The 10829-nt window shown below is 39.6% G+C and overlaps 1 protein-coding gene across 1 annotated transcript; it reads left to right on the forward strand.

Moving 5' to 3' along the window:
* Nucleotides 1-292: 292 nt before the first annotated feature.
* On the forward strand, nt 293-5039 carry LOC117490892 (probable E3 ubiquitin-protein ligase HECTD2; the record flags this gene model as incomplete). The annotated part of the gene is given in 3 exon segments (XM_034140672.1): nt 293-408; nt 4000-4143; nt 4360-5039. Coding segments are annotated over 3 exon segments (381 nt in total), but the record flags the coding sequence as incomplete, so codon positions are not given.
* Between the last annotated feature and the right edge of the window lie 5790 nt (nt 5040-10829).

Genomic DNA, 10829 nt, shown 5'->3' on the forward strand with positions numbered 1-10829 from the left:
TCTTACTTGTTTACTTACTTACTTACTAAAACATTTTGCAGTTGATTTAAAAACAGACTCTGAGTGCGTTGTGGCATTTGAGGTATATTGAGTGTGATGACTAAATTATTGAATGTACTTCACATGAAGCCTATCAGGTGTGTCAGTACTACTCCAGAGGAGGTGGAGATGTTGGTGTGTGTCAGTAGTGTGTGTTCTTCACATTATATCGTGTGTGTCAGTAGTGTGTGTTCTTTACATTATATCGTGTGTGTCAGTAGTGTGTGTTAATATCTTCCTGCTCTCTCCTCAGCTCTTGCGCCCAGAGGAGGTGGAGATGTTGGTGTGTGGCAGTCCAGATCTGGAGATGATTGCTCTGCAGAAAGCTGCTCAGTACGAAGGATACAGCAAGACTGACTCCACCGTACGGTGAGAAGCCCACTTCCTGTTTACTGTCACTGAACAGGAAGTACACTCGTAATGCACAAACCACAGCATGTTTCCTATAATAACATTATAACTAAAACCAACCTCATGTTCCCTTTAATAACCAGTATTACTAAAGTATTAAAGTATTACTAGTTAGTTAGTTAGTTGGTTAATTATTAAGTTAGTTAGTTAGTTGGTTGGTTGGTTAATTAGTTAGTAAGTAAATAGGTAGGTAGGTTAGTTATTTAGTAGGTAAGTAAGTAATGTAGTAAGTAAATAAATAAGTTAGTTGTCTATATTATCTGATAATGTAACAGTAACAACCCATTTGTTTAATAAAGTATTCAGATCAGTATTTCAGTTCTTGCATTGGTTTGTTTGGAATATTAAATAAAACTAGAGAATGCAATTCCTGAAGAATTGCTAGTGGGAATGCTTTATGCTGAAAAGCTGACGCTAAAACTGCTATGCTGAAATGTAATGTGTAAGAAGAAAGTGAAGAATTTAGATTGAAATGATACATGAACACTGGGGGCTTGACTGTGTGATGAGTGAAGAAAAGAAAGTAAAAAGGCTTGGAAAAGCAGCAGAATATTTGAACTGCAAACTTTTGAACTAACTTGATGGCGAATGATCTGTCGCCATGCCAACGGCATTTGATGACATCCCATAATACGCTTAGATGTGTTGATGGCTGCATCGTTAACAAACCTATGAAGTTTTGGTCCGTTTGGAGCATTTTCACTGAAGTTATGAGAAAACCGTGTTTCATGGTGAGCATTGTGTTGCCATGCCAACGGCATTTGAAGAAATCTCAAAACTGTCCCGTAGATGTCTTCACGGCTGGACTGTTAGCACACATGTGAAGTTTGAGCACTTTCTGAACATTTTCATAGGAGTTATACATTACACTAGAAGGTTACATTACTCTCTCTCTTCTCTTGATCTCCCTCTCTCTTCTCTTGATCGCCCTCTCTCTCTTCTCTCTCTCTTCTCTTACTCGCCCTCCTCTCTCTTCTCTTGATCGCCCTCTCTCTTCTCTTGATCGCCCTACTCTCTCTTCTCTTGATCGCCCTCTCACTCTTCTATCGCCCTCTCTCTCTTCTCTTGATCGCCCTCTTCTCTCTTCTCTTGATCGCCCCTCTCTCTCTTTCTTGATCGCCCTCCTCTCTCTTCTCTTGATCGCCCTCTCACAGGAGAAACACTTCACTGTAGGGTTTCTGCCATGTCTCCACTTTAGTTTGACTCTCTCTCTTCTCTTCTCTCTCTTCTCTCTCTCTTCTCTTGCTCGCCCTCTCTCTCTTCTCTTGATCGCCCTCTCTCTCTTCTCTTGATCACCCTCTCACTCTTCTATCGCCCTCTCTCTCTTCTCTTGATCACCCTCTCACTCTTCTATCGCCCTCTCTCTCTTCTCTTGATCGCCCTCTCTCTCTTCTCTTGATCACCCTCTCACTCTTCTATCACCCTCTCTCTCTTCTCTTGATCGCCCTCTCTCTCTTCTCTTGATCACCCTCTCACTCTTCTATCGCCCTCTCTCTCTTCTCTTGATCGCCTTCTTGATCTTCCATGGATGCGTTTCCATGGAAACGGCATATGATGACACCCCATAATTTACGTAGAGCTGTTGAGGGCAGGACCATTATTAACCATTATCTGAAGTCTGCTGCTCTGAGCATGTCAGTTGGAGTGATGACATCATCGTGTTCCATGACACAGGTGTTTATATTTGAGCTAACGAGGTGTCCAGAGATCAAAGGTTTCCATTGTTCTGAATGAGAGATAAACCTCTTACATGTGAACGTTTTGTTGAAGAACCGTAACAGATATCGGTGTGAAATTTCAAAGCGTGAAGCATCTCAAGGACCTTGAGTATCTGAAGTGTGCTTTTTTGTGTACTTTCGGGTCAATAATGTGGCCTTTTTGGCAGATTAACTAAAGGTGTGCGGCTGCTACTGTGAGGAAATATCTGCCTGAAATTACAATGGGTTTAATGGGACATGTTGAACGTTTTGTCACTTCATGCCCTCCAAGATGCATTTTGTTTAATTATTTTTTGCTTAATCATTTGTCATTTTTCAAGCTACGAGATGTTTCCTACGTTTATCATGAAGGATTATGTCTCAGGAATGTAGGGTTTGGAATTATGGCAGTTAAAAAAATATATGAAGTCAAATTTCAAGATTTCCCTCCACTCTAGCTGTGACATCACGCACCTCTAGTTAATGTTCAAATCTGAAGAAAGCCTCTTTACCAAGGTCTGAACATGTTTAATATCTCTAAAAGTAAGAATCAGATTTAAAAGTTGTGTTACACGAATAATGTCAGAAAGATGTGTAACATTTTAAAGTTGGAATGAGGTTTCTGAGTGAAAGTATGCATGAACAGTTAGCAGTTGACAGTCGCATCAAGATTTGTTGAAGTGTGAAGATTTTCTCCATTGACTTCAATGGTTAAAAATGTGATGAATTATGGGATGTATCTCTGGAATTATGAAAGTTATGAATGAGAAAAGTAATAGCCATCGATTCCCGACCGAGCTGAACGTTTTGATGTTCGAACGGAGTTTCTGCGATGTTCAATGCGGGAGAAGAAGACCGGCAAAATAACGGGCGGAATAATAAGAATATTGCTGTTAACAGCATTCCAACTAAATGAAGGTGTGTTTCTCGTTAGTGACTGATGTCTGCTCTGAGTTTAACATGCACGTTTGCTCGCAGGCATTCATTTTGTAATAACTCTCACTCACTCACTCTCTCTCTCACACACACAGCAGCAGGGAGGAGAGCCAGCACTTAGTATCCTCAGACAGATCATAATAGTGTAGCTGTTACACAACACTGTCTGTCTGTCTGTCTGTCTGTCTGTCTGTCTGTCTGTCTGTCTGTCTGTCTGTCTGTCTGTCTGTCTGTCTGTCTGTCTGTCTGTCTGTCTGTCTGTCTGTCTGTCTGTCTGTCTGTCTGTCTGTCTGTCTGTCTGTTCTGTCTGTTCGTCTGTCTGTCTGTCTGTCTGTCTGTCTGTCGTATGTCCTGTCTGTTGTCTGTCTGTCCTGTCTGTCTGTCTGTCTGTCTGTCTGTCTGTCTGTCTGTCTGTCTGTCTGTCTGTCTATGTGTCTGTCTGTCTGTGGGTCTGTCTGTCTGTCTGTCTGTCTGTCTGTCTGTCTGTCTGTCTATGTGTCTGTCTGTCTGTGTGTGTGTCTCAGACCAGTCATTATTCTAGAAACAAAGAAACAAAAATACAGAAAATCCCTACAGAACTCATCTCTCAAAATAGAACAAACTTCCTCCGAAAACCTGAGGTCTTCACCAACGCTGAGTTATTTTAAATGTAGGCTAAAAAACATGACTTTTTCAGCTGCCCACCTAGAAGTCTTTTAACTTGTTTTAGCACCTACCGTATTTACAATGTTGTTTTTAAAATATCTCTTGTATGCATGGTTTATATGAATCTGTTCCATTGTGATTATTTATTGTCTTTCTGTTGTCTTCTTACTAAGTGTTAATGTTGATGTAAAGCACTTTGAATTGCCTCTGTGTCTGAAAATGTGCTTTATAAACAAACATACCTTACCTTACCTCATGTCGTGTTTCCCAGGTGTTTCTGGGACGTGGTGCTGTCGTTTCCTCTGGAGCTGCAGAAGAAGATGCTCCACTTCGCCACAGGAAGTGACCGCGTGCCCGTCGGAGGAATGGCCGATCTCAACTTCAAAATCTCCAAGATCGACGTTCCCACTGACTGGTAGGTTTCATCCCTGAGAGGAGGACTCTTCAAATGTCATTAACTAACTTAATGACAGACTAAGAAAACTTGCTAACTTACTAACTTGAGGTTTTTAACAGTTGTTATATATTACTGGTAAACTTTGACTGGTAAATGTTTGAAGACATATTGACGTTGATATTATTTGATTTTAAAACCACTGTTCTTACTGTCCTGTCCCCCCCCCCCCCCCAGGCTGCCAATCTCTCACACGTGTTTCAATCAGATCTGCCTCCCTCCGTACAGAAACAGGAAGGAGCTCAAACACAAACTGACCATCGCCATCTCCAACGCTGAGGGCTTCGGCCTGGAGTGACACACACACACACACACACACACACACACACACACACACACACACACACACACACACACAGACACACACACACCCACACACACACACTGGTGGATCAGATTGTGGCGTTTTACAATGCGTGCTTTTTATTGTCAGACATTATTATTATTATGGGCTGTAATGCAGTGTGTGTGTGTGTGTGTGTGTGTGTGTTTTATGTGTCCGTGTTGCAGCAGATAAGGTGGTTCCCGTTGCAACATCTACACACACACACACGAAAATGTATTTTATTTGCACATGGACATTATTACAAAACAACACTGACGTTGTAGTTTTTTATTTTTCAGATTAAAGAGATGTCACTCTTTCTTTGTCAGCCTTGCAGAAACTCTACATTAAAAAAATAGGTATTTCATATTTCTGTTCCCATACCATTGAAACACATAAATATACAGTGTGTGAGTCAACAGCCTTTTAAATGATACTAGGTCGCTAGTTTGCTCAGGTAAATATTATTATTACTATTATTTAAATTGATAATAACAGTATTTTTATTTTATTATTAATATCATTATGTTTTAAAAAGTACATTTTTATTTTTTATGAATAATAATTTGTATTATTATTTTTACTATTTTTTTTTTTATTAACTTTTGATCAATAATAATAATAATAATATTTTCGTAATATTATTATCAATTTTATTTTAAAACGAATAACAATAATATGTATAATAAATAGAGTCCACTCTGCATCAAGGTGTGAGGTAAAGAAATCAAATACAGACGTAAATATTGTCACTAAAACACATGAATATATTTCTGGATTTGAGTTGTAATATTTCCTGCTTTAGCGATGCTGTAAATATGTGTATGAAGGCACGGCGTTTTATATAATTTAGCTTTGTGTGCAGCTCACTGTCAGGATATCAAGCTTTGCTGGGAGAATCATGAGATGCCTTACGTTGTTGTATTGTTTTTGTTGACATTGCTGCCTGTTTAAGTAACAAAAGGCCGCAGCAGAACGTTTTCATTGTGTTTTAAATGTTGTGATGTTCAACCCGAGAGGCTGACTGACGGTTCAGTGTTTGTTCTGGTAATGTTGTTGTTTGTGTTGTATCATGGCTGTCGTCTGTGTTGACATGTTGTTGTTTCAGATGTGGTGCAGGGATGAGTCTTAAAACCCAGAAATGACTTACTGCATTGTTGCACTTCCTGTCCAAACGTCAGTTGCTAATAAGTGTCCATTGATTTGATGAGACGATTAAACATCATCACGCCAAACGTTAGCCACCTTTAGCTTAGCGGTCATGAAGTCATGTGACCGTGCTGTAGTTACTTTATAGCACAACGTTAGCCAACTTTAGCTTAGCGGTGGTGAGGTGAAGTCATGTGACCGTGCTGTAGTTACTTTATAGCACAACGTTAGCCACCTTTAGCTTAGCGGTGGTGACGTGAAGTCATGTGACCGTGCTGTAGTTACTTTATAGCACAACGTTAGCCACCTTTAGCATAGCGGTCATGAAGTCATGTGACCGTGCTGTAGTTACTTTATAGCACAACGTTAGCCAACTTTAGCTTAGCGGTCATGACGTCATGTGACCGTGCTGTAGTTACTTTATAGCACAACGTTAGCCACCTTTAGCATAGCGGTCATGAAGTCATGTGACCGTGCTGTAGTTACTTTATAGCACAACGTTAGCCAACTTTAGCTTAGCGGTCATGACGTCATGTGACCGTGCTGTAGTTCCTTTATAGCACAACATTAGCCACCTTTAGCTTAGCGGTCATGAAGTCATGTGACCGTGCTGTAGTTACTTTATAGCACAAGATTAGCCACCTTTAGCTTAGCGGTGGTGACGTGAAGTCATGTGACCGTGCTCTAGTTACTTTATAGCACAACGTTAGCCACCTTTAGCATAGCGGTCATGAAGTCATGTGACCGTGCTGTAGTTACTTTATAGCACAACGTTAGCCACCTTTAGCTTAGCGGTGGTGACGTGAAGTCATGTGACCGTGCTGCTTACACATCATTGGACTTAAAATCAACAAATGTATCTTTTAGGATCGGCTCCTATTTGTGTAATTTAAAAGTCATTGATTAGATTCCACTTTATTGTTATTACACGTAGTACAACAAGATGCAATTTGCACCGAAACAGACAGAACATGCAAAGAGTGGATAAAGTGCATGACCTGAGTAAATGCAACTTTCTGCCTCTAGTGAAGCTTTCTTTAACTTGTCCTGACGTCTCTGTCACACTCACAGCAGTTGTAAACACTCTGCAGCGTCCTATAGGGTTGCCATGACGACTGGCAAGCTTTCCAGACAAAACTGGCAAAACACGGACATTACCGAGCAACGCAGAAGCTTCTCAGTCTGATCTGGGTCACTCATTGACCAGCTGCTTATTCAACAATGGGTTCTTTCTGAAACCCAAGGGCGAGTCCAGATAAAAACAGCAAGCAGCTCGTCTGATGCCACGTTCAAATCCCGTCTGTAAAAAACAACTTTGACTGGACCAAGAGTCAGAAAAAGACATTTTATGGCATGGGAAACATGGGACATTTTTCATTGATTTGATTTATTTCGAACGTGTAAAACAAAATATATGAAATGAAACGAGAGAATTATGATACTGCACAAACTTAAGCAGTTATCAAATTGATAAACAAAAATGTTATTGACTTACAAATTATATATAAACAATTGATCTACCTAATTACACATCCGAAAAGGGGTTGGAAGAAGTCTACACTTATTTAATCCCACCCATTCTCCCAAAAACTAAATGATTAACTTGTTTTCTTTTCTTAAATGACTCTGAAGTGTGATAAGGTGAACGTGTTTTGCAATGTGTTAATGGGACCAAACTGTGTCAGGTTATACAGTGGGAAGGTAGTGAAGAATCAGTTTGAAAATAGTTCAGACTGGTTTGTCGAGATGTAATTATGTTCACTTCGTTGGATGTTTGAAATGTGCAGACAGCATTTAGAAGTAGAGAGCGGTCATGTGTTGATGATGTGTGTTTTTGTATTATTATTTAACAAATATAAATGTTCATCAGTGTCTGTTTGATGTTGTGTATTTCTTTTGGGTTTTACCGTGAGCTGGAGCAGTTGGTGATGCATGCGATCATTCTGTGCCTCCCTTTCTCCTGATGGTCTTTGTCTCTGCAGCTGATTGGACGACACCTGTTCTCACTTCAGCTGATGAGCCATGATTAGTGAAGGCTTACACCTGCCTGGGTGAAGCCTCACGGTTTATATCAGAGACATGACTTAATGCTTCTCATTTTGTGACATGCACACTGAAGAGACTTACAATTATTTGCCCTAGAAATCTGCTTTCAGACGTAGTTAATTATGAAGTTATTACCCTATCTGATAATAATCCAATGCAGAGGCAATTATGTAATATAATACATTATTTTATATATATTTATGTATGTATATTTATATAGTCTAAAAGTTACAACCGGCCCTTTGAGTGCAACCATAATGCTGATGTGGCCCGCGATGAAATTGAGTTTGACCCCCCTACAATAGGAGCTTTAAGAGACATTAACACTCACATCCATTGGACGCATTTCCAAAGTGTAAAGCGTGTTATTTGTATGCAGACTGAAGAGAGTGGGTTGGGTACAGACCTCCAGAAATGAGTCCTAAAACCCAGAAAAGACTCCAGAAAATCATTTCATCACTTCCTGTTAACATAACCTAGCTGTAGAGACTTTAAACGCTAAGCTAAAGGCAGCTAATGTTAGGCTATAAAGGAACTACAGCACGGTCACATGACTTCACGTCACCACCGCTAAGCTAAAGGCGGCTAATGTTAGGTGTAATGTTTAGTCGTCTCATTCAGAAACTTTGTTAGCAACCTCTGTTAGAATCTCTTCAGCTTGTGTAAGCACAGACCTTTTTTCAGGATAAAAACCAAAAACACATTTAAAAAATACACCCAGACGAGGGAACTGGAAGTTGTCAAATTCTTGATCTTTTTTTCCGAGTTTTACTACTCTTTCCTGCACAACTCTATTGAGACTGGATCTTTTTGAAGCTGTTACGATTCTGCACTGTTGAAGTGAGTTTAGGTCATGAACTGTCACCTTTACACCCTAAAAAAGGTTTCTCCCTACTTCACCAATGAATGACCTGCCTTTGTCTCCCTGTGGTGAGGTGGCCTACTTTAATGAGCGCTCTTATCATTATTAAACAAACAGAAATATGTAGGCCATGGCCAGCGGCTCTTTGTCGCTCAGTAACCCGCTGACAGGCCACCATTATCGGTTTTTAATAGGAGCGCAGACTGGCTGACTCAACTAAATCCACCCTATTAAAGCTTCAAAAATAATAACACTGTAGTGCCAAGTGTTGGGACAATGACCCTGAAAATGGGTACTTTTTTTATGTGTTATTTTTCCAATGTGGTCTCTAATAAGTCAAACACATCCTCATGCACATGACCCCACACATCAGGGGAGGAAGGAGGTGCTGTTGTAGTCATTGGTGCTTTGTTATTGACCCTTTAGTTAATACATGATGCCAAAAACTCACTTTCATGCGACACAAGTCAAAGTCTCTTCTCTGTTTTTGTTTCGGGGCTCTGAGGGGAGTCACTGTCCTCCGTCCTTCATCAACATGTGGAAGAATGTAAGCACAGAGTGACGTTTATTCCAAAAATATTCTGCCAATGAGGTTTGTTGGACTCACAAAAATGTCATTATTCAATAAACTGATCCTGTTTGATAATAAAATGAAGCTATAATGTCGTATTGATTAATCTTTGATTGAAAAGAACACATATTTTTTACTGAGGATGACCCAATAGTTGAAAGAAACTTAAGTTTATTCACTCACTTTTGTAGAGACACTACATACTGATATACACCTGAACATCAGCAGGAGAGGACTCTTTAAAGTAGAGACACTACATACTGATATACACCTGAACATCAGCAGGAGAGGACTCTTTAAAGTAGAGACACTACATACTGATATACACCTGAACATCAGCAGGAGAGGACTCTTTAAAGTAGAGACACTACATACTGATATACACCTGGACATCAGCAGGAGAGGACTCTTTAAAGTAGAGACATTACATACTGATATACACCTGGACATCAGCAGGAGAGGACTCTTTAAAGTAGAGACACTACATACTGATATACACCTGAACATCAGCAGGAGAGGACTCTTTAAAGTAGAGACACTACATACTGATATACACCTGAACATCAGCAGGAGAGGACTCTTTAAAGTAGAGACACTACATACTGATATACACCTGAACATCAGCAGGAGAGGACTCTTTAAAGTAGAGACACTACATACTGATATACACCTGATCGCTCACTAACAGGCGGAGGTGGAAGAAGCCACTTTACAAGACATTTATAACGCGTTGTCTTTTTATTTATTTCGTTTTACTCACATTTCTGATGACTGGTCTGGCTTCTGATGATTTGTTAGTGATCAACAAAGAAAAAGGCCTTAACAAATCAAAACAAAAGAGGCAAATAAAATGAAAAACAAACGTCTTTCCTTGTTTACAAATTATGTAATATAATTTAACGCTTAAAAACGACCTGTTAAGCCCTAGAGCCCCCTGTACAGGGGGCAGTGGGGTGTTTTTTCACGAAACTGTGTCTCAGGGCTTCTTAATATTTAAAAACCTATTAATGTGTCATACCCACTTAACGGAAAGAAACTCAGCTAACTGACGATACGAACCATTTTTACCGAAACAAAACACAAGTCTCACAAGAAGCGTCTAAATGAGCCGTGAGCGAAAAAATGCTAACACACTTACCACAGAACTCAAGGTAAAAATACCCTTATTACTTATCGTAACTGCAAAAACAAGATATCAAATTAAAGCTGAGATTCCACAGATGCTATAGGTATAAGTATCATCACTGAGCGATCAGAACTCGTGACAGGGGAAGCAAACACAGACGTCACAACATGTGAATTACGGAACATTCACGGGAAATCGTCTCACCTTAGCTGTTATTCTGATCAATAGTTTTGTTCAATGGCATTAAAATGATAAAAACGCAGCTGAAGGTTAATCCATAGGTTAATCCAATGTGTCTGTGTCACTTTGAAAGGATTACTGATAATCCATCATTGCATTTTTATGTAAAAAACGGAGATTTCATATTATTTTAATTTTTATAAATCTCTCTAAAGAGGTCAAATTTAACTTGTTTTGCCTCAATCTTGATACAGGGTACTTATTATATGTTGTAGTTTGGATTCTTAAAGCTTTTAGTCTACCATCCCATCATTCAAGGGTGGTTTTCACTATAAGTAATGGGGGTTTTTTTGGACGGAGGTAAGAATTTACCTTTTTTTACAATGTT

This window comes from Trematomus bernacchii, unplaced genomic scaffold, assembly GCF_902827165.1.
Source record: "Trematomus bernacchii unplaced genomic scaffold, fTreBer1.1, whole genome shotgun sequence".
NCBI classification, from domain to species: domain Eukaryota; kingdom Metazoa; phylum Chordata; class Actinopteri; order Perciformes; family Nototheniidae; genus Trematomus; species Trematomus bernacchii.